Source organism: Podarcis melisellensis (assembly GCF_964234715.1).
Source record: "Podarcis melisellensis genome assembly, chromosome: 3".
Classification (NCBI taxonomy): domain Eukaryota; kingdom Metazoa; phylum Chordata; class Lepidosauria; order Squamata; family Lacertidae; genus Podarcis; species Podarcis melisellensis.
In genome coordinates this window covers 67,786,411-67,811,829 of record NC_138530.1, presented here as the reverse complement: position 1 = coordinate 67,811,829, position 25,419 = coordinate 67,786,411, and the positions used below count along the sequence as shown (strand labels likewise).

At 40.6% G+C, this 25,419-nt stretch overlaps 1 protein-coding gene across 5 annotated transcripts in view; it reads right to left on the bottom strand.

Moving 5' to 3' along the window:
- Positions 1 to 22,880, bottom strand: part of CEP85L (centrosomal protein 85L) — a 97,527-nt gene extending 74,647 nt beyond the window's left edge. Inside the window, exons 1-3 of one of the 5 annotated variants that reach the window (XM_081905439.1) lie at positions 22,453 to 22,541; positions 14,321 to 14,460; positions 7,909 to 8,070 (exon numbers count right to left, since the gene is read on the bottom strand). In XM_081905439.1, coding sequence (XP_081761565.1) covers positions 7,909 to 8,070; positions 14,321 to 14,438 — 280 coding nt within the window. In that variant the 5' untranslated portion in view covers positions 14,439 to 14,460; positions 22,453 to 22,541. Of the gene's footprint in view, positions 1 to 7,908; positions 8,071 to 14,320; positions 14,461 to 16,816; positions 16,941 to 22,452 lie in introns of those variants that run through there. The other 4 variants (XM_081905438.1, XM_081905437.1, XM_081905440.1 and 1 more) reach the window with 4 other exon arrangements.
- Between the last annotated feature and the right edge of the window lie 2,539 nt (positions 22,881 to 25,419).

The following is a 25,419-nucleotide window of genomic DNA, read 5'->3' as shown; positions in this document are numbered from 1 at the left end:
ATACAAGAAATATCAAGGCTGTGTACACTGGTGTTTAATCCTTGAAACTACAGCAGCAAATGGGCTTATCAATCATTTATAAACACCTCTAATGCAGAACGTTTTACAGCCTTGCCTTTTCATTCATGAATATTTAATAAGTCATGCCCCACAGAGAAAGGGGTCATGTTAGGTATAGAGAGAGGTTTGAGGTCATTACTTAAAAAGGGCTCATGGACTAAACTCAAGCCAACATGGCCCAGTAATCCTAATGTGGTAATCTGTGAACTGCCCTGAGACCTCTGGGTATAGGGTGGTAAATAAATTCAATTAATAATAATCCTCATGATCCTCTCCATTCAATTCTTGTGAGGGTCAGGTAGATTGCACATTAAAGATACTACATACACTGTCAAGAGCAACCAAGCATTTGTGAATGAGTGTAGGTTGGACAGAGACAACTCTCCCTTGTCTCCAGCTCATGATTTCCAGATTCTACTTCCAGATTTTGACACTGTCCTCTGTGCAAGGCCATATGGGTACATATAAACACAGGTAAAATGTTCCTTATGCCACTACATACAGGAATGCTTACAAAGAAATTGTGGAAAATTAAAAGTCTAGGGGCTCCAGTATCATAATGAACTGGCAATAACTATAATGATACAGTAAACATTATAAATAAAGACTCATAATTTATGACTGGCCTTTTATTTCACTGATTCCTTCCCTTCAGAACTGTTTGCCCTATTAGAAAGTATCATTTCATAGCATTCTTCTTGCATAAATGAAAGAAAACACAATAGACACTGGAACTGGTGGCATCCTGGGACAAGTCTGCTTTTATGAAAGGAGCTACTTCATTCCTTCCTGGCATATTCTGAAACTGCAAAGCAAGAGGAAGAACAGGATGGTGCAGAGAGAGAGAGAGAGAGAGAGAGAGAGAGAGAGAGAGAGAGAGAGAGAGAGAGGAGGGGTGAGAAGGGCAGCAGTGAAGAGGAAGAATTCTCCTCTCACTTAGCTGCTCTTCACACTTGAGCCAATCTTGGTAGATGTGGCAGTATACCTCCATGCTGCCTGAACTGTCCTGTGGGAGTGGAAAGGAAAGAGTCACAGGGGGATGTGAGCAAGACAGCTCATTCCTTTTGCTCTCTTCCTCCTGAATATCGTCAATGCATTTCAGAAACACGGGGGGGGGGGGGGATTGCTTGATTTGCTGGGTGAGGGAAACGCAGAACCACACCTGACAACATATTGGTCCACCAACAACACTCACGGTATTACTAGCAGGAGCCCATTACATGACTTAAAATAAATGGCAATGTCCTTCTGCCTGTCTCTTCTTCCTAAGCTATCTCACCCAAAGATACATTTCTAGTTGCAGACAGATTTCTCTCAGGTTTTTGGAAAGAGACAAATTAGTACACGAGTTAAAAATTAATACAATTTTTTTCATTAAAAGAGAATAGTTATTTCCTCTGAAATCAGACATGGACGAAAAGCAAGAGACAGCTCTTCGGCATCCATTCCCTTATTGCAGTTTTCATTGGTTGCAATGACCATTCACTTATTTAAAAGCAGTTTACTGTGACGGACTATTTTATTTCATGTTGGAAAAGTAAATCTGTGTCTGTCTGGCTGACTGCAGAGCACATATTTATGCAACTGACATGCATGAAAAAAGCATAGTAGCAACATTTTCCCAGTTTGCTCTGTAAATCACAGCATTATTTTTATTCTGTTTGTTGCAAATATAGTTTATCATTTGACTCAGTAAAACACCATTCAGAAGGGGATAATACATTTCCTACCACGTACAAATGAACTGCAGCACTCACATTAAAATTCCTATCTTTTGTTGGGTCCCATAAAACAGTTATATTTATTGGTAGCTGTTATTTGAGAGTGATTCACATGAAGACACGATTCTGAGTGTCGCTTCCTGGCTTAATATTAACAGAGAACCTTCTAGATCACTCACAATTAGGGTACATTAATTTGTACATGTAAAGCATTTTATCTAAAACTTAAAAAAAAAACCAACACAAACATGTTCACACAGCAGAACCCTATTTCCACAGCTTATCTGCTGCTGACCTTTAAATATGAGTTACAAGTAAGCTTTGAGATGGAAGCAGGAAGGGACTGCAACTACATGTGAACCACTTGCACAGGCAAACAACAGTTTCCTCCTTCAATGGTCATCTCTCAGTTTTGAGTGACTAGCAAGCTTCCTCATAGGTGAGTAGGACTATAGTATAACATTCCCCAACCTGAGGCCAACCAGACACTTCGGACTACAACTCCCAACAGCCTGAGCCAACATGGCCAATGATCAGAGATAATGGGAGTTGTAGTCCAAAACATCTGAAGTTAGGAAAGGCAAAGGTATTGTGCTCCTTTTACAGCAGCAGTGGGGGGGTGGGGTGGGGTGGGGTGCAGCCACCGTCCCAAGACTGGTGTTTCTGCTGTTGAAGCAAGGCAAAGTTGGGGCTGCATGGTCACCCTGCCCCAGCCTGGGTAAGCAGCAGCAACAGGAGGGCAGCTCTGCCCCACCATATGTGCCACTATTGTTTTATTGATAACACGAAGTGCTAGAATCTCATTTAGGAAAAGTAACACTTCTGTTAAATATCAACGGAGCAAGCTCAAGTGAAACAAACTTAGACATAACTGATCTAAACTGAACTTGGAATCAGCCCACCTGGCCAATAATTTTCCTTTTGGATTTGAGGGAACAATATACCTTTTCTGTGGTTGCCTAGGGAGTATTTATTTATAGTACCAATCTACTTGCATTCATTATTCACCATAAGACATTCAAAGATGCTTGAAACAAGAACAGTTTATTTCTGCAGACTGAAAACCAAACTAAAAACAGAAAACTCACTAAGTGCACATATGAGTCCAATTTTGGTGTAGATGCTGTAGTTCTTGTATTGGGAGACTGCCAATGGAGGGGGGGGGGAGAGAACTACAATGTTGAACAATTGCAATTTTATAGTATATGCTTTCAGGCTAAACATTTAGTTGCATTCCTGGCCAGAGATATGGGGAAAGAGTCTCTGTCAGCTGTTATAATTGTTACTTGTTTTTGTTTCATCTATCCTCTCCCACCCTAGTGAGTTGGATTTTTCAGTTGTAATAAATTATTTCGAATTGACAAGGCAGCGAACACTCCCATAAGCATCCGTGGAATTTTGAATAGGCAAAAACGTTTTGGATACTTACTAAGTAACAAGAGGCAATGCTCTTAGTCACTGCACATGTAACTCCACTTACAGCAAAATCTGTGCTTTCATCTTAATGAGAAAGGAGAGGAAATTCTCTCCAACAATGCTGAAAACCTTAAGAAATGTAGGAAAGTTATCAAACTACAAAGAGCTTTATAGGTCAAGTAAGAAGAGTATCACGGTCAGATTGCAATCCTATGCACACTTACCGTATTTTTCGGCCCATAGGGCGCACCTAGTTTTTTTTGGGGGGGGGGGAAATAAAGAAAAAAAAATTGGGATGCAGGCAGCTCTCCGTAAACTGTGGGAGACTTCGCACCGGGCTCCCACGGCTTGCGGAGAGCTGCGCGAAGCCTGAAGCCTGGGGCGCACTAAGCTAAGTGCGCCCAAGGCTTCGGGATGCAGGCAGCTCTCCGCAAGCCGTGGGAACCCAGCGCAAAGTCGCGCCGGGCTCCCACAGCTTGTGGAGAGCTGCACGGAGCCTGGGGCGCGCTCTGCTGCGTGCCCCGGGTTTTGGGATGCAGGCTGCTATCCGCAAGCCTAGGGAGGCCGACGGGAACTCCTGCGGGCTCCCAAGGCTTGCGGATAGCTTCCTGAAGCCTGGTGAGCGAGAGGGGTCAGTGCGCACCGACCCCTTTCGTTCTCCAGGCTTCAGCGAAAGCCTGCATTCACCCCATAGGACGCGCACACATTTCCCCTTCATTTTTGGAGGGGAAAAAGTGCGCCCTATAGGGCGAAAAATACGGTACATGGAAATAACTCTGAAGGGAAATAGTGGTACTTGATTTCAAATAATGATGCACTGGACTGTGGAGTCAGATAATATGGTCCCAATATTTTACATCTGTATTTAACAATCTACACAGTGAACTTAAAGGAAATGAAACCACTAAAAATAAAATTAATAAACTCCAGGAGTGGCCAAGGGTAAAGGAAGAGGAAATTAGAGAGATAGTTAAAAATTTCAAATCGGGGAAATCTCCTGGGCCTGACGGTCTACCAATAGAATTATTTAAGACCTATATAGATTGGTGGGCAGAACCCTTAGCTCAACTGTTTACTCTCATAGATAAATATGGGATCATACCTGAGATATGGCTAAGATCAATAATTATTCCAATCTTTAAAAATGGCGACCCAAAAGAACCAAGGAATTATAGACCGATAAGCCTATTATCAGTGATAGGGAAAATCTACGCCAAGCACCTCCTATCTAAACTCCTTACCTGGATGAAAAATCTAAAATTACCAGGGAAAGAACAAATAGGTTTCTCCAAAGGTTGCTCTACACTAGACCACTGTCTTATACTTATGCATTTGGTTGAAAAATACAGATACCAAAGGCAATCTAAGATATATGCTGCTTTCGTAGATTTTCGTGGTGCATTCGACTCAATTGACCGCCCAAAGTTGTGGAGGAAACTCGCAGAATTAAAAATTGATCAGCGCTTATTGATTCTAATGCAAAATCTGCACTCTTCTAATACCTGTCAAGTCAAACTTAACACCAAAGGTCACCTTTCATCAGACATCCCAATCTCGAAAGGGGTAAAACAAGGGTGTATTCTTGCCCCCTTCCTATTTAATTTATTTTTATCAGACTTGCCAGATTACCTTCAAAAAATAGAATCACATGCCCCTAAACTTAATCAGAAACCAGTTCCTCTCTTATTATACGCAGACGATGCTGTCCTACTATCATTAACGAGCTTGGGTCTGAAACGTCTTATATCTTCACTGATCCTTTACTGCGAATGCAACAAACTCTCTATAAATTATGAGAAGACAAAAATTTTGGTCTTCTCGAATGGTTGGAAATTAGAGAAATGGAAAATAAGAGGGCAAGAAATCCAACAAGCGAAAATCTATAGGTATCTGGGAATTTTATTCCAGAGCAATTTAGGGTGGGCAACCCATCGCACAAATGCCATAAAACAGGCAAAGTGCACCTCATCAGCAGTTGCCCGTTTTTATTATCAGAAAGGTAATCAATTTATTCCTGCGGCCAATCAGATATTTCAAACAAAAGTGCAATCCCAGATATTCTATGGAATCCCGCTATGGGTCCAAGCATATAACAGTGATTTAAAAAAGATCCACTCCAGCTTTCTGAGACGTATTCTTGGACTCCCAGCTATGATCAAATATGAAACAATGTGTGCAGAAATAGGCATACACACAATGGAATATTGGGCATGGTCCACCTCAATAAAGTACTGGTTACGCTGCCATTTTCGCTGCCCTCCATCAAGTCTGCTCGCTGATTTGCTCAATGACTCCTATAAATCAAGATGGTATCAGCACCTCGAAAAAAAGATTGAATCTTTAGGCATCGAGCTGGAGCCCCTGTACAATTCTAATGAGCAATACATTTTCCATAATATCCTAACTAGACTAAAGGATGTCGAGAGACAAAATATTATGGCAGCTGTAAACAAAATTTGCTCCCCTATATTCTATGATTTAAATATCTTAGATAGCAGAGCCAATTACGTCACTAAATTAATAATCCCAGCCCAACGTAGGGCTTTTATGCTGGCCCGTTTGAATGTTTTTCCCTCAGCATTTGTCAGGGGAAGATATCAAAACATTCCTAGAAACAAGAGATTCTGCAGATGTTCTATGAATGTCCCGGACACTGTAGAGCATATTCTCTTTCATTGCCCATTGTACAGTACGCTCCGTCAACGCGTGCTGTCCCCTCTCTTGGGTGGTCTGGAACCCCAGCAAGGTGAATGTGTGGGACTCTACCTATCCGACGTTGACCAAAGGGTAACGGCGGGGGTAGCCGAGTTTTTGGCAGCAGTCCTCCAAGGAGCAGGTTAACAAAGAAAACCATTGATTCTATATGTATATATATATATATGTATGTAGCCAACTGCTGCCCTTTTATATATATTTTAAGGCTTTTATATGTTATTTTCTCTTCTATGGTTTTATTCGCATAATGCCTAATAAAGGTTTGATAAGTAAATATGTGATTATACAATATCTCAAATTCTACAGTAATTGGCAACAGTCTTTGGGCTAGTTATAAAAAGAAAGACGTAAAAAAAAGCATTTTTCTGTGGCACAGAAACCTTGGTGGTCTAGAACAGTTCACAACCCTGATTTTGTAAGTTTCTGCCAATCTATTCAAATAATCTGGGCATGTACCCTGTATGTAATCATTTATCAAATCTACATACCCATTTGTAGAGGGAAGAACATTAAAGCAATTCTATGTGAAGATATATTACAAAGCAAAGGCTTAGTTTTAAACATTGATAATTAAGAATGGGAAAGTACAATAAAAATCAGACCAGTTGAGTAGTGAAGCTGATAGGAACTTCATTATATTCATTAAGCTTGAAAAATGCAATTTCCTTTCCCTGCATCTTTGCAATGGTCAAAGTTGCCAGGTTGTTCAACGGCATTTTCTACCATCAGTTATGTAAGACCTGCCTTCTCAGCATTGGAACTGAGAACAAGCTAAGGACCAGCTTGAAAATAAAGTTGTTCTTGGCAGCCTATCTAGATTTCGTCATGAATTATGCTGCATCCTAATATATTTTTTTTTTAAAAAAGTCTTGCCTAAGTCTAGCCAGTACTGACAAAAATGCAATCCAATGAGTTCAGAGTGAGGTTCCTGTTTTGCTTTGTAAAAAATTTTCCTCTTCCCTTGAAAAACAGCCTCGTGCATGAATTTCAGACAGGAAAACAGCAAGATGATTTAGAACAGCAGTGTGAAAACAATGTAGATAAGTGACATCAGCAGATCCAATAACATGTCTTTTATTTCCAATAAATACAGGGCAAGTAAAAACAGAACAAAGAGAGTGCTAACAAATAAAAGTAGGTACAACAATGTTATCAGTTAGAGCACAGCCTTGTATTTAGCGACCCGCCTGATGGCCAAGGCAAGGGCAACCAAGAATTTGATGTAGGCACATGAGCAGGCTGGCAAAGGAGGGATTGCTCAACCACCAGTTCATGGAATAAGTAAACAAATTGCAGGCCAGATCTAGGAAGAGCCATAACTGGGGAACCAGGCAGAGCAGGACACAGGCACTACTCTCCTATGCAAATGTAAGTATTTCTGTTGCTATAAGCGTCCTTCCAAATTAAATTATTTATTGATTTTTACTTGTTTAGGTATGGTGGAAGCAGAAAACAAAGCAACACTCTTGAACATCAGCATCTCATGAAGGGTATACTCAGGAAGTCTTACATATTTAACATAATAAAAAAATTCCTTCCAGTAGCACCTTAGAAGCCAACTAAGTTTGTTATTGGTATGAGCTTTCGTGTGCATGCACACTTCTTCAGATACACACGAAAGCGCATACCAATAACAAGCTTAGTTGGTCTCTAAGGTGCTACTGGAAGGATTTTTTTTATTCTGACTACGGCAGACCAACATGTCTACCTACCTGTAACTATATTTAACATGTTACCTTTGACGAAATAAAAAATAAGGCTGCAATTTAATGAGCACTTATTTGTGAATAAGCCCCACTGAATGCGGTGGGAATTACTTCTGAAAAAACATAAATCTCTCATGTCAACAGGGGAAAAAACACAGTTAACTTGTTCTCTGAACAAGTTACGTGCTTCTCTGTATTTTATATAAACTTCATCTCAATGTTTCAAGACCATCTCTTGCCTCTGCATTCCATGAAAGCACCAATGCCTTATATTAAGCATCTCTACTCACCTTCCACACTATCAGAACAGGAGGTTCCAATACCAGTGTCCCCACTGTCAGAAGCTATGCTGTGCCTTCTCAGGTGGGTACTCCGACCACTTGATGAACCAGTTGTGGCTTGCCACAGTGGATCAGTGCCAGGTAACCATCCCGACGAAGCATATTCTGTGCCTGCCAAGAAAAAAGTATACTTATTCAAAGTCATTATGACAGAGTTCAACAACAAATTGGATTTTAAAGATAATATCCACAGATGTAAAATTAGGAAACATCAAAACCTGTAGCAATTTGTTCTACGGTAATCTAATGATGTAGTTTATCACAGAAGTTGCACATGAATGCATTCAAACAAATGACAGTCTCTTGTTAAGATCTGGTATCATTCAGTTACTACATTGTATATTTGTTGTGTTTATTCTCAACCTAGCTTTGCTCAAGGCTCAGAAGATATTGCAAAATACAGTTTATTTTTTGCTACGCATTTCTTTGCAAGTAAGATTTTGAGAGGCAAGCTGGAAGTCATCATACATTCTGACACAAAGAAAATGTTGCTCAGGATTCTAAAAGGCTAGTTTTCTCTAGTTTTAATTTAATTAAAATGACCCTTAAGAGAAGTGCAATTAATATTATATGAGAGCTCAACACCAAACCACAATGTCCTCAAAAGGGTTTTCAACAGCTTCCTTCCAGCAGACAAAGTTTCATTTGTCTGACACAAAAGACTCTTGGCTAGAGGGCAACTTTTAGCAATCACTTCAACCGAAGACACTAAACAACTGCATGCTATCTGATATAACAGAACAGAAATGCAGTAAATATAGTTCAGCTCATCATCTATGGATTTCATAACCTTACAGCTTGTCACAAGCCATCTATTCAGGTCAGATCCTGAATGAAAAGCCTTAAAAGCCATGAAGAAATACAGATTCTACGAGTTGTGACACAATGTAGTAGAGGCCAACCTTCAGTAAGTGCAAGATGAACCCTATTCCAAAAAGTCAATTAATTAAATAAAATCACAATTTAACAATTAGCTAAAGGGGAACCTTGAATAATGCCAGATGCACATGTGCATGCACACTCACATCAATAGACACTACATTATAACTAAACAGAGCAAAGCAGCAGAAACCACACTTTAAATTCAACTAATAAGGCACTTGGATTTCGTGCCAACCACATCTATTCAGGTTCCTTGATTCCTATCCTCTATACTGCTGTCGCTACTTATTACATCTTTACACTTTCAATTCAGTTTGTGGATTCCAGTCTATGGAAGGATAGACATTTCCACTCAAGCTGCCCCCTCTTCTATGTCTGCACACAGCCAATCAGCTATGCCGGTGCTACTGGCTAACACACACTTCAGATACAGTAGTAAGCTCTTTTAGTAAATTACAAATGACATGCAGTGTGGCAGGACAAACCTGACCCACTTGCATTGCAGAGGAAGCTCATACCTTGCTCGAAGTATTCATGTGTGCATGTCTGTAGTGCTCAAATTTTAAAAAGAACCGCAGAACATAATTTCGCCAATTGGTATGCGCCAATCCCATCCGTGCTTTGCTAATTCCCATCCCACTTCACAGAGCTTGCCTTTACAATGCAAATATCAAATGTATGTAAAAGTCAGGGGACTGAGCCAAGTATAACATGGGCAGATGATGCACAAGCATGGCCATTATGTCCTGCCAGGTTTCCCTCGTTATCCTGCTGTTCCTTCTTCATTTTTGCCAATCAGAACAGACTGCCAGCCCTACCCAATTTGTGAGGAGCGGGGGAATAGTAGAGCAATACATATGGATGACAGGAGACATTGGAGCAAATCATGCAACCTGTGCCAAGGCTTGAAATGGGCAGGTTCCCATTTTTCTTAAAGGATCAGGAAATTACAACTACAATTTTAGTTGCATGTAAAATGGACTCTGTGATTACCAAGGAATTGTATTATTTCATTAAGTTTTATTAAATCAAAATATGGAAGCAATACTTTTTTTTACCAGCAAGTGTAGTAAAATGATGGCACGGAGACCGCTTTGAGGCAGCAGCTACACTTAATTATAGCAGAATCTATGGATTTTATGCAACTAAACATAAAGCAAAATCTGGTAAAATTTTAGATACACAGCAGCAGAGAAGAGAGTCACGCAGAAGAATGCCTCTTTAAATTTTCTTGATGCCTTGAGTACTGCAGACTTACAAAACATATTATTATTAATTATTATTCATCATCAGCCCTTTGCCATGAAGTCTCAAGATGGGTAACAAAAATTTAAAAATAAAATATTGAAATAATTTAAAACAAATGATAGTTAAACTAATAGGTTGGGTCTTGAAATACAGACCTCGGGTGTCAAAGGCCAGGGTAAATTCAACATAGAACAAAAACTACTTATTAAAGGTAACAGACACACCTTAGTGGGAAGGAAATTCCATAGCTTAAGGGCTGACAAAGAGAATGCTCTCTCCTGGAACACCACCACCCAGAACTTGAGGGCAGTGGAACTACCAAGAGTGCATAATGTATGTATACTCCACTGTCACAGTTCAGCAGTATAAAATCCTTCAATGTCCTGCCTGTAGAAGATTGAAATGATGTCAGGGGAGGAAATCAGAATATATAGATCGCAGACAAAATGTAAGAATATAAACCTTGGATTTCCATCTTCCAGATTTGAGGACTGGCATAACAACTCCATTAGGGTAGTATTTATAGTATGAGAACTATAAAAAAGATAAAGGTAAAGGACCCCTGACATTTAAGTCCAGTCGCAGACGACTCTGGGGTTGTGGCGATCATCTCGCTTTACAGGCAGAAGGGAGTTGGCTTTTGTCCGCAGTTTTTCTGGGTCATGTGGCCAGCATGACTAAGCTGCTTCTGGCACAGCCGAACGCCGAAACCAGAGCAGTGCACGGAAACGCCGTTTACCTTCCCACCAGAGCAGTAACTATTTATCTACTTGTACCTTTTGGGGGGCATGCTTTCGAACTGCTAGGTTGGTAGGAGCATATACTATAATATATACTATATAGCATATACTATAGGAAGCATTTATTTACTGTCCTACTTGTAAATAACTTCTGCACTGACTGCATCTTATACTGTAATTCTAAATTCATAGCTGTAGTTGTCTCTAACAGCTGGTGAAATAGCTGACTTATACTTTTTTACGAGGCAATTACTTATCTTAGTGGATCAGCAGTAGGCCACAACAATTTCCAAAACATAAAAATACATAAAATGGGACTTCACTAAATTAATGATATTCAATGTAAGCAAGAGAGAGCTTTGCTCAAAGAGCACAGGGGTATTGTGAGAACCAGACAGAGCTGTGTAGGTATATACACATAGACACATGCAAGAATGGAAGGAAGAGGAAGGTAAGCAAAAGTTTCTCTTTGAACTTTTTACTCAGCACTTGCAACAAGCAATCGTCATCATTTCCGTAGTGGCACATGGCTGCTGCATAGTAAGTTACAGCCCTAGAGGGCTTCAACTGTAATTAGAGTGACACAAGTGAGACAAAGACAGCCTATAAACAATCTACTTTAGCACAATGATAAGCTCTTAAAGCTCATGTTTTCATTCAAGTGCAATTGTGTAACACATAAAACCAGCATAGATATCAACTAACGAACTTTCAGGGCCTTTGTAGATTTCATTTTAATCTGGGACTTTGGAAACCTGCACGACTCAAATTGCACAGAATATGGCAACTAAAATTTATTCCTTTGCACACAATTCTAAGAATTTGTTTTCATTTTCATGTTGCAAGTCTCTAGCCTACATATTACCTGAGCAGGCAGGGAATATAAAAAAGGGAATGACCATTTTCCCTTAAATAGGAATTCCAGTAATCAGAGAAAGATCCATTTGCTAAGTGCAACCAGCGGCCATTTCTCATGGCAAAATCACATTTCCTTGGCCTTAAAATCCATGTTCTTCCTTTACACACAGACAAACTGAATGAAACATTCCAAATTCTGGAAGACAAAAATTCCTCACAGAAACCATATGTGACATTGTACAAATTGTATGAACTGTGTAAAGCTCATTTATTCTACCTATTCCAGTTGCAGAACCAAATCCTAGTATTAAAAAATTGGACAAGAGGAGTTTAGAGCTGAGTTGTACAGCCCTACCGATTAGCTATTTTGCTCCTATAAAGTCTGTTAATACATAGCAGAAACAGAAAACTGAGCTACAGATGTTTCTTATTTCTACTTTGGCATGCAAATGCAATGCATTAGCTCATGCCTTCTATTGCTGGCTCACCTCCCCATCCTCCTAACCAATGCACTCTTCACCTATAGTAACTATTCCTCTTTTGCACTCTCTGTTCAACCCAATTATTCCATCTGGGGAGATTTCGTTTTAAAAAAAACAGTCAGAGAATAGTAGATTTACACAGCTTTATTCTAAGCTGTTTTCAGATCAGAGTTTTACATTGGTTTGCAAACAATTTTACTGCTTATAATCAAAATACAGTCCTCTCATGAGTTATGCAGCAACCACCAAAAATTTTTTTTTAAAAAAAGAGAAATGTAACTAAGAACAGTCGAGCCTGCTCTGCATAACGAAAGGACTGCAGACCGTAAGGCAGGGCTTGGCCACACAGTAAAGCAGAGGTGCAGGTCTGTAACAGCCAGGCCTTAGTGTGGAATGACAGGGATATGTGTTGCCATATTCCCGCAACCACTTGGAAACTAAACGTCGTTTGTTGTCCAAAAATGCATTTTACATTGTCATTAAAAATAGCATTTCATGCTGCCAAATTTCCAATGATTTTTTTTTTATTTTTGCTATACAGCCGTACCTTGGATCCCAAACACCTTGCGACTTGAACATTTTGGCTCTCGAACGCCGCAAACCTAGAAGTGAGTGTTCCAGGTTACAAACGTTCTTTGGAACCCGAACATCTGACACAGCTTCTGATTGAGTGCAGGAAGCTCCTGCAGCCAATCGGAAGCCACACCAAGCCAACAACCAAGGTACAACTGTACCATGAACTTGAAGTAAGAAAACTGATCTTGGAAATTCTGGTAAGCAGGGGAAGGAAGATGCTTGATTTACTGAGTAATAGGAAGATGTACAGTAGCTAGCAAGGTATCCGTACAATTAGAGCTGGGCAGGGTCAATACTGCTTCATTAAGTAAGGGAAGGCAGTATCACCAAAGTCACATTGTCATTTCCCTCTCCAACACTGCACCCACCCATGTGATCCAACCTTCTATGTGTTATGAATAGTTTTTTCAGAAGCTACACTATGCAATAATATATGAACTGGGCAACAGGGAGTTAAACTGTTATCTGTGTAATATCATGTAATATTTAAGTAGCTCTTTAAATTAACAGTGAAAGAAAACTTAAGGCAAGAGGGAGCAGATTTATGTACAAGGTAATTACAGGAAAATTCAGCAAAGGACTCTTGAGATAGCCCTTCATGACTTCATTTGACAAGGTCCTCTAGCCAGTGACAAAAATGGAAAATGTTGGCACCTTTGTTCATGGGGGTGCAGCTGAAGTTTAGACAACCAGTATATGTAAGACACATCAGTTTCCAACAGAAGCAAATACAGCAGTAGTACAATGGGTCAATCAGTGGCCAAGAGGAAGGAAGCTCCGTGCCACTAACTGGTGGAGTGATTGCTCCTTCCAGTCATTGCTCAGCATCAGTCTCTTCCTATACATCAAACTGCCTGGCCACCGCTGTCAGTTTCCATTGCCTACAGAGGCACACAAAGCTTCCTTTTGGTAAGGAAGAAAGACATGCATAACAACCCCCGTCTTTCAGTATAACACTAAGCAACTTGCAGAAATGTGGTGTATAAGGCAAGGTAAGATTGACAAAGGCGCACTCCTGATTCCTGCCAGACAAACCCAAAGCTTGAGCACCATGGCCTACTGTGGAGCAGGCGGTAGTAAATAAAAATACTATATGATGTGTACAACTCCAGTTTCATTTTTATTTCAAACCCTTTATTATAGAGCCACATCCCTGCTATTCCAGGCCATATTTCTGATATGACGAAATTGTTTTTATAAAACTATTTTATTGAATCTTCATGTGTTAAGGACAAGTCCCAAAGTACCAGCATTAGTATTGCAGCCTTCTTTAATTTTATTTTTACTGTCAATTTCAAACAGAGGTTTTCCGCAGGTAATGTATGAGAACAAGGAGGGTTTTTTCTGCAGGCTGCAATGCCATATCTGAAACTACATTAATTTCTCTAGAGACTGGTCTCCCTAGTCCACTCATGCTCCCCTATGGGAAAAGCGAAGAAATTTGATTCCCCCCCCCCAAAAAAAAACACCTTCATATGTTTATAGGTATTTTATTTATTAAATCTTTTTTCCACACTTCCTCCCAAAGGATCCCAGCTTATATGTAAGCTTAGAAGAGGAAACAAACTGAACTACCTTCATCACTATATTCTTCTGACATCTTTTGCAGAATGGTCACTATTACTCCCATTTTACAAGTAGGAACCTGAAGCTGCAAGACAGTGATTCTCTCAGGGCCACCCTGCTCAGCCATGTACTTAACAGGGACCTGAACCCTGAAAGAAAAATAAAATTTAAAATGTAGTAATCTTGCATGTTCAACAAATGTAAGTATGATTCTCTATTTAGCCCAAGCTTACTTTTTTAAAAAAAACAACCAAAGTGTTTGCAACTTCTAGCTACAGTAAAAACTACAAGTGTCAGAAAATTCTGTTTAAAATGTCTTCTGTTGTCATTCTCAGCTCATGTAACAGAAATTTCAGAGTGCATATGTCACTGCATAGCAGCCATTCATTTCTCCTCAAACAAATAGATCGAAGCAGAAGAGCTGACCCAGTGCAGTATCACAAATTAAAAAGAAACAGCCTTCCACATAATGCAGGAGAATCATAGTGTGAAGTTAGGTATACAGTACTGTAAACAAAATGATTCCCCCGCCCCAACTCTGTAACAATGTTCTTCTGAAGCCTAAGAATGCTTGCTGCTTGGCAACTGGAAGCTTGGAAATAATCAAAGAGCAAATTTCTGTTAAATGTTTCTCACATTCATGGAACAATCCTTTCACCTAAATCCCAACAAAGAAACTATATGCAAGCAGTCCTTGGCCTAGTCACATTCATACAAAGATTGCCCAAAGAGAGATAAAGACACGTTGCATGAACAGACACAACACTACCTGTAGGCAATTAAAAGTTTCAGAAAACTCAACTTATGAAAATCCTAGTCATAAATTACCAATCCCTTTGACTCACTGAAATTCTCATACTTGGACTGCAACCAAGAGATCAGAAACATTTACAGTAACCTAGACACTGTTCAACATCTACTTCTGCATTTCTTCTAGTCCTAATTACAAATATAAGCGGAAGCTTATGTGGCCATAATGAATCCAATGTGACTATCCTGTGGCTAGCCAGAAGTTCCTAATCATGGATGTATGAGGACTATTCCTATAATTGTGCACTAGTTAAGATAAAGGAAAACATACTGAATTGGGCTTAAGTACAATTTAAAGTTTGTTCTTCAATAGTATGTTTTTATTTTTGTTTCTAAGCAATGAAGCTTCACTTGTTCAAAAACTAAGCAAAAACAGGACAGTACACATTTTGCAAAGTACACACAGCAGCACCCCAATCCTAGTCACAATTATATGGGGAAAGTTCACATTGCCTACAACTGAGCTTAAACAAACTGTGCAAAAGAGGAGCAGAAACTTTCAGAGTGGGGACTTAGTTGCTCACATAAGTTGCTCAGAACACGGAATATAGACCTTTTATAAGAATGAAAATGTTTTCATTTGTAAAGTTGCACAGTAAAGGATACCACTGGAATTAGCAAATAGCTTGTAAGCTCCTGAAACTCAGGTTACAAACCAAAGATAGGATTCTAAAGTTATGTGGAAGAGGCAGAACAGTTGATACTGGAGACAAGTGTAGAAGCAGCCTTCCTCCTATTATAGCTTATCAGCAACAAATGGGTTTTTCTTCAACAATAGCTGTTAAGACATCTGCCACACACATTAAACCATTTCAGGATCTTCAGGACTCCCAAGCAATTGCAGAGATTTCTCATCTGCTCAACTGGTTTGCTACTGTGCACAGAATATGAAAAATGTGTATATTAAACTTAATATTATCAATGAGTATGCATAAATAAATGCTTAGTCTGATAGACTCTTAAGAGTAACTTCCATTGCCAAATAAGTGGCATGCAAATGGGAAGAGCATAGTCTTTGTTGGTTCACATTGCATAATGAATGTCCTCTTCATTCATTACTATTTCATAACAATCCTGATTTTAATTTGCAATAAACATTTTGAGAATGCTTGTTTACCTTTTTTTATATTTTTATGGATTATGAAATCTCTTCATCCCCTCCTTACTGTAACATAACCAACTGAGTGAAGATTGCAATTTCACATAAACTTCAGAAACCACCCATTAATTATAACAGTTAGGTGAGAATAGAGCCAGCTGTACTCTTGTTCCCTCCCTTTATGCTATTCCTTGGTACAAAAGGTGGTGCTTCACGTGAGCCTCCATCTGTTGTGAGATTTATTTTCTCTCTTGCTTGTTCATTATCCAATTGCGCACCCATGCATATTTGTTACAGCATGCCCGAGAGCACAATCCCCAAAAGAAATTAAAAAGGTCAAATGTAAAGGCAGAAAAGCCATCTCACAAAGGGACATTACAGTAACCCCATATTACAATGGAAGTGAAACAAATAGGAAGGTAAGATATAGGAAGAACAAGAAGGGAGCTGCTAACAAAAGGCAGAGGTGCTATATAAGCCTTGAAAATCAAGGTCATACAAACCAAAAAGAGAGAAAAGGCAGTACAGCCTACTGAGTTCATCCCTGAAGGCTCTAGGCATGCCAGTGCCACTACACAGACAATTCAGAAACTCACCATTACTTCCCCTTTCAAGGACACACCTGCATTCTTGGAGGCAAGTACCACCATTGCGTTCTCATCTTCAGGGCTCCAATTACTGTTTATATCCAAACAGATATAAAACTACTTGATCTTTCTCCCCTCCCCACCCCCAACCCATCCCACACCTAAAAGGCAAAGAGAGCTTAGGTTATCCTAGCCAGTTCTTCACCTATAGTATAAATTGAACATTTGTTTCATGTTTTAACATAACCAACCAATTCAGGAGACCCCCCTCAAAGCTCATAATAAGATTGTGATCTCACACTGGTTTAAAATTCAATTGTGACATTGCCTGTGAGGCTGATCACTCTCATACCACCTGAGGCTAACATTTAGCAAGAAAACCTACCTTGCTCAGGGAAACACAGATATTGTCAACAGATCAAATTTGTCCTATATTAACAAGACCATGTCTCAGGAAATTATTATTAGACAAGAAATAACTATAACAGCCTAAAGCTTGCCTTCAAGTAAGTTAGTGGATCAAGGAACAAAATACCACTCTACTATTAATTATCCAGCTTGGAATCATAGTAAGATGCCTTATACTGAATCAGTTGAATTGTCAATATAGCTCCATGTGGTCTATATTAACTAATAGCAGCTCTCTGAAGTTTCAGACTGGGGACATTCACAGGAATACCTGAAGAGGCCAGGGACTGAATATGTGCAAAGCAAATGCTCCACTACTAAAGTATGGCCCTTCTTCAAGATTCCCCGCTAAAGTTTTGAAAGCCAAAAAGCACAAAAAATGTATAGTACTTGGCTGCATTTTCTAAATTATCAAACATGCTACAATTGTTGCACTGTGCATATTCAGGTATTAATGGCTTTGCAGTAGCTTTCCCTGACGTTGCCCTCCAATATTTTGGAATAAAAATCCCAATAACTGCACCAGCATGGCCAATGGTCAGGAATGATGAGAGTTACAGCCCAGCAATATCTAGGGCAGGCATAGGCAAACTCCGGCCCTCCGGACTACAATGGGACTATAATTTTCATCATCCCTAGCTAACAGGACCAGTGGTCAGGGATGATGGGAATTATAGTCCCATTGTAGTCCGGAGGGCCGGAGTTTGCCAATGCCTGATGGGGGTGTGCCATTCTGGGGAATGCTACTTTGCGGGCTATTTTTATTCGAGGCCTCCTTTCTATGCACATCAAAGCTTGACTTTATGGTCTCCTGACACTCAGACGTTGGACTCTATTCATACACCGATGGGGCTGCACACCAATTTACATGCCACAGATATGTGGCACTTTGTCTAATGCCATTGTGAAGAACAGCTCTTCCTTCACACATCACACATTGCGTGGTAGAGGGGACCTCACTGAGTGCCTGGAGAAAATGTAGGATATAAATGTAAAAGTAAAAACAAAGCACTAATCAGCAGTCCAGCCTTGCTGTGAGGAGACTGCCTGGACATCAGGATTTTTGGTTTGTCTTCACAAAACCAAATGCCATTGGGAATTTGTGTTGGGAGTGAGAAAGAGACCATGGAGTATTCTATTAATAATAATAATAATAATAATAATAATAATAATAATAATACATCCATTACAAGGATCACAAAAAGAAAAAGAAGAGTTTGAATTTGATATCCTGCCTTTCACTTTTAAGGAGTCTCAAAGTGGCTAACAATCTCCTTTCCCTTCCTCCCCCACAACAAACACTCTGTGAGGTGAGTGAGGCTGAAAGACTTCAGAGAAGTGTGACTAACCCAAGGTCATCCAGCAGCTGCATGTGGAGGAGCGGAGACACGAACCCGGTTCACCAGATTACGAGTCTACCGTTTGTAACCACTACCACACCATGCAGGACATTACTGTGGGGCAAGAGGGCTGCTCATGTTTACCACTTCTTAATTTTTTTTAAAGAACTGCATATTGCTCTAGAGAAGACAGATTTAATGAAGTTTGTTTTGAAATATCACAAAATAGCACAAGAAGGAAGAGGTTGTGTCATTCATTATTATTTAGTAACACCCAGTGGGACTAGTGAGTGCTATGCAACCACATGCCATGCACAAATTGTATGAACAATGCATGTTCTGGAACTACATTTTCTAAGTAACCAAACATGAAGGTTTCAGATGCTAGGAAAAAGAGAAGTCTCAGCAAAAGAAGCCATTCAGCCTCAAAAACAGACATCTGAATCTCCTTCAGAATTTGGTTAACAACTAGCTATCCTACAAACAAAAAACAAAAACACCACCTGGGTCTGAAATTACCCATGAATGCTCTTTGCCTCAATTAATTATATAATGCTTCACAGAGCTCAGTCATTTTGTTTTATTGAGGATAGTCCCATAATAGATAGACAGATAGATATAAAATGAAGCAATATGAATGTTTGGGTCCATAAATAGCTTATTATTATCAATCTTATCTTCACAAGTGCCACACCTGAAACAGGTGTTTAAAATATTTATTCTTGATCACCTACACATTCAGATAAACAAGTGCAATACTCTGTGGTCTTCTTATAAAGTTTCTGTACAAAGTCATTATGAGTGAAGGAGATTCTGCATCCCAAAACAGCCTCTTATTCATGCAAAGAGTAACCTGCACAATGAAACCTCTTGCTGGATTAGAGCTATCAATTAATCCATGTTCTCTACAGAACTTTGCACATGATTTATTTAAATAATTGGAATTCACATTTATGTTTGCAACCCAAGTGTCCTGATAAAAATACTGAATAATGAATAATTATAGTGTTCTTGTGAGGAATTATTAACCACAAGAACAATCAAAAATATTCACCATGGATATGACTTATTACCAAACTATTGTGCAATCAGACTAATCTCATATTGGGTCAGATAATGGTTCCATTCAGAGGCTTCAACCAATCAAACTACAGTATCAAAGTCAATAATGGTACACTCAAAAGCAGCCCTAATATTCTAGCACTTGGCAGGCATAATAACTGCTTCAAGTGGATGGTATAGATTTTAGTAAACATACTAAACTGAAATGAAAAAACATAATGGTAGAAAGATTTCCAGGTTTGACAATAAGGGTGTCACATTTTGTCCAGCAGCAGGATACTATTATAACCAGCAACATTCTTTTAAATCAATCTATTTTATTATTCACTTCTCTATTAGCCTAGCAAACTAAGTATACAAACATATTGATGTAACAGTAGAACATGCTGGGAAGCACCTGTCAATTCTTAATCACATGTGTGCATTTCTCACAAGCTTCTATCTTTTTACTTTCAGGAAGATCTGCTGGTTGTTCTGAAAGACTTGGAAGTTGTTTATTTTCCCCACTTGTTTTTCTATGTATTTTCTTATAGAAATGGGTGACTCTTGTTTTTGGACAGTGGGTTCGCCTCTCACCCACTCTCCTCAGTAATACTGTATAACACGTGAAAAGCCATAAAAATAGTATGGCAGGTGTGTTCTTTTTTTTCTTTCTTTTTCTTTTTTTCTTTTTAGATATTACAACCCTATTTTTTAAAGCACATACTATTGCTTCATTTTACCATGGATACAGTGCAAGCAAACAATATTTAAAAAGCTAAGCATACTTTGCAAATGTGAGTGTGATGCAAATAAATTAATAGCTAATTGTAATATATATATATATATATATATATATATATATATATATATATATATATATAACAAAGCTCTGTTCCAGTAACAAGAAGCCGAAAGCACCAGCCTGAAGATGACGAGTGAGACCTCGTCGAAACGTCACCTAGACACCCCAACTTTTACACGGGAAGACACCCGAGGACACCAAAACCTGCATATATATATATATATATATATATATATATATATATACACATATGCCCTCAAGCTCAGTAGTAAAACACATTCATTACAGGCAAAAGGTCTCGGGTTCAGTCACTGACATCTCCAAACATGGTTGGCAAAGACCCCTGTCTAAAACCCTGGAGAGTCCAACCTTGCAAGTTAGTGTCAACAATAATGAGCAAGATGGACCAAAGCACTGATGTGCTATAAGGTAGATTCCTATTTTCCTTTCACTTTACAGCAAATAGAATACACACAGAACTGAATAGGCAGCTATAACTCTTGTACCATCAGAACCCGGGGGTGGGGTGGGGGGAATCAGTGCTGTGTTTATCCTAAACTAAGAGAATAATGTAGAGATATCTTCTAGCGAACCAGCAGGATTGGTTCATACTTGAGTCATATACAATTATTTTAGTAAACCAGTCACAAATTCTGAATTTTATTTCTGGAACTGCCAATTTTAATCTGTTGCTTCAATTTCTGGATGGATTAAGGAATAGGAAATTATTTTTGTACGGCAAGCCCTGATCATTAATTAAAAAGTTAGCAAATGAATGGTATGCACAATAAACAACAGAATCTGCAGAGTCTATTTAATAGTTCACCCCGAGAACAGCTGACAACTTAAAGCTATAAGCCACTCCTCACATATAACAAACAGTTCAGTAATTCATAGTGTTACCAAAGAATGGTAATTTATTCTAAAGTGCTGTGCAGACAAGTACAGTTTGTTCTCAGGCACTGCAAGAGAACTATTCAATATCAGTAACAGGAGCTGATGACTAAAACACTACCTAGTTTGGGGCCATCAGTGCAAGAATATTCAACCTAATCCTATCTTGCATGGTTTAATTATAGAGATAACTGTATGGCTTAATTAATTTATCAAGGACATGCGAGCTACACAGGCCCAACTGAATTCCACCCGTTTTAACCTACCCATTTCAACAGCAGCATGACACTAGAAGCATCGACAGAGATGTATCCGGTTTTAACAGCACTACTGAGCTTTAAAGCTTTCCTTCCAAAACAAAGCCCTAACCCTGAGTTATCTCTACTTCCCGGAAGCAGAGCATACACAGTCTCTCTCAGGAAACGGGGCTCCATGACTGGGAGACGAGACAAGCACACACTTATTTATTCCAGGGCCATGTGCAAAACCGGGCAGCACTAGGGTCTTCTTACCACCCCCACCCGTATCTGGGAACTTTCAAAGAGAAAAGCAAGTGTGGTGATTTTGTTTAGTTTGTTTCCCACAGAGGGTTGCCTTTCTTTTCCTCTTTGGATTAAGCCGCGTTCACCAATCCTGCCAGGTTTAAGGGTGATTAGCGGAGAAAGCGCTAAATATAGCCGCGTAGTAACTAATTGCATTGCTTTCCCCGGCTTTAATGGCTCCCTGAAGCGGCGGCGCCCTGCTTCCTTTCCCACCCAGGCTGGGCTGCAATCTGCATCGCCGGGCGGGCGGATTTGTTGCAGTGACCTTCTTCTTCTTCTTCCTCCGCTCCTCTCCCCGCAACTCTGCCCGACACCCGCCCCTTCTCCTCCTCCCAAATCACGAAACCAGATGGCGACGCGCGTTAACGAACATCTGAAGCAACTGTAGGGAAAGGGGAAGAAGCCAGGCACAAGCTGAGGAGAGAAGAGACCTTCACCGGGAGCGCCAAAACCGAGGGGAGAAATCTGGCCTGGAAACTGAAACAAGCGAGTGGGGCGGGGAGAGAGAGGGACACGCTTTGTGGAGGCTGGGCGCTACACAACCCAAACCCGGTTCGCGTTCACACGTTTGCTGCCCGAAGAGATGGGGCCGGCCTTTCCCCCCGCCGCCGCTACCTGCTCTGTAGTCGCCGTTTTGGCCGAACTCGGAGAGGAGCCTCCCCCACATGGCGGGGCCTCCGCGGGCGGAGAGAGGGCCGTCGAGGACGAGAAGCTCCGGGGGTCCGCACGGAGACCCGCGCCCGCGCGCGGCCTGGACGGCAGAGGCTGGAAGGGGCAGCTGCTGCTGGTCGCTCATTGCCGGCCCGCCGCCGCTGCTGCTCCTGCCCTTCGCGCTTGGCAGCCCGACTGTGGCCTGCGAGGACCCGAGGCCATGGTTGCTGCCGGCCAGTTCCTTCGCAGGACTAGCAGCGGAAAGGACAAAACTCGCCTCCTTCCTTCGCTGCTTGCTGCTGCTGCTGCTGCCCACACACTGCAGCTTCCCGTCTCTTTTCTTCCTCCGCCTCCTCCTGCTGCTGCTGCTGCTGCTCGGTGCCGGGCGGGGACAGAGGCGGGAACTCAGCAGATGCTGCCGCTACTCTCTGAAGAGAGGGGAGTTGGCAGCAGAAGCGGGAGGGGGCGGCAGGCAGCACGGAGCCCGCCAGGGGTAACTGGAGAAGCGGGAGACGAGGGAGGGGAGAGGGCTGTTTCTTGGAAAGTAGCAGGAGGCAGCCCGGGAACGTGGAAGGTGGATCCGGGAGCACATGCGAAAGGGCCTCTGAGCACGTGCAGAGGGCCGGACCCCGTGCGTCTGACACCATTAGGAGGAGAGAAAGAAAACAACTTCCAGGTCAACGCTTTTGCAACTTCTCCATATACACACACACATATATACATACTGAGAGGCTTGATAGCGTGGTCACCAACGGCTGAACTTTGTAACGATAGCGTGGTCCCACTCAGAAGGCAGTTTTGAGTACAATAGCACACTGGTTGTTGAGTTGAGCTAGTTCAACCACAATGGGTAAAAGGGAAGAAGTAATCTTTCTGGTTTGGTTAACACTGGACTAAGCCCTATTGGAGATACTTTACACAGGGCATGATAAGGCATGGAGGCTGCCAAGAAATGAAAAGAACCTAAGCACTTAAACACTTAACCCGGATAGCTCAGTTGGTTAGAACATGGTGCTGATAATGCCAAGGTTGCAGGTTTGATCCTCGCATGGGGCAGCTGCATATTCTTTCATTGCAGGGGGCTGGACCAGATGATCCTCAGTGTCCTTTCCCACAATTCTATGATATGGTGGTAATGTCTGTATCTGAAGGCCTTTTGTTCAGAAAGATCACATGGCACTTCCTTGTGCAAATGCAGTATCTGCTGTAGCTCAGTAACTGTAGCAATGTGGTGCTCTTCGATGTGATGTTGTGGATTGCAGCGCCCATCAATCCCCACTAGCATGGCCAACAAGAGAGAAGGGCATTGCAGTACACACTAAATGGAGGGTGCCATGAGGGCTATCCCTGCCCAATGTGATTAAATAATTGGAGGGGGGTGTCGGGGGGCTGGAACTGAGCCAAAAATCCACCTATATCTCTAATCCGTAAAGTTGTGGCCATTTCTAATCCAGTCATGGTCTGCTTGAGTTGATTAATTACATCTTACATTTAGCAGCTGCCTGGAGTGTGTGTGTGGCGCTGCGACTAGGCCCGCAATAAACTAACTTTGTGTTGAGTTCCCCCACCTTTCTTCCAGAAAGAAAGCACTAGTCACAAGGATAATATGAGAATCAGGCCACAAATGGCTTCCCACAGAGGTGGATTTAGGGTAACACAACTGGTTCCCTCACACTGGGCGCCAAGCTTAGGGGGGGTCACCACACAGCATCACATCTATGACATAGTGCACATGGAGAATGGAAGGCAAGAGGCAGGGGGGGCACCAAATTTTGGCCTCTCACAGGGTGCCACTGAAATTCGAAAGACCAAAGTCCACCCCTGCTTCCCTCATAGATAGGCTCCCTCACCACACAGTTTGTCTTTTCTTCAAATTACAAGTAAAGCTGTCCTTATACAACTAATTTCTACTTGTTTTACATCTTTGTCTCAGGACTTTAACTCAATTGTAACCTCTTTTGGATTTGTAAACATATTAATAGAGATCAGTGCACCAAATATAAGACGGTATATATGGTTTCTAGATTATGCTAGGGCATGCCTAGATACATACAAAGTTTGGTATTTGCCCAAAGCAGGAACATTGATATATACTAGATATACACCTCTCTCAAAAAAAGTTAGTACACCTGCAGACATATATAATTTGTAAAGTACAAGCTACATTTACTACTGTGGATTTCTGTGTTCTGAATACACAGCACATAGAAGCATGACTATGTTGAACTTGAGAGACCAACTGCTGAAATCGTGTGGTATAATATGATATGATGCAATGACAATTAATCACTCTCATATTGTCAGCTTATGGTGGTTTTTTCTTAAGTATGTTAAGTCTGAGAGATATTTTTATTAACAAGCTATCATTCAAGACAGAAAATGAGTATTCTTACAAAATCTATAAGAAACAAAAACATCAATTGTGTAAGACTCAGTTTCCCCCCATTTGGTGTAAGCGTAAAAATACTGTACAATTTTCAGCCATAACATTGCAGGTTATTTGCATTTTGTGTATCTTGAGTACAAGAGTATATGCCTTGATACATTTTGTGCATCTTGCACATCTTCAGGTGTTCTAGACAAGGGTGCACTAGTGGAAAATATAGCATCACTAGCTGCTATGTGCATAAGCAGCAATAAGCTTCAGAGTTACACAATCCCCCCCTCACCTTTCATTCTCTAGCTTGACTATAATAAACAGATTGAAAGCTTTCATATTTCAACTATACAGAGTTCTTCACTATGTCTAAACTCAGTAAACATTTTCATCTAATTTAAACTATGATTTGTTCAAACAACTCAGAATCAAACTGGTTTATGAGCTACCTTATTAACAAAACAGACTAACCAGAGTTCACCCTAATTTGTATATAACAATTTAGAAGCAAATGCTTCCAGTTGCTGCTTGTGCATTTAATGCTGAACCATAGT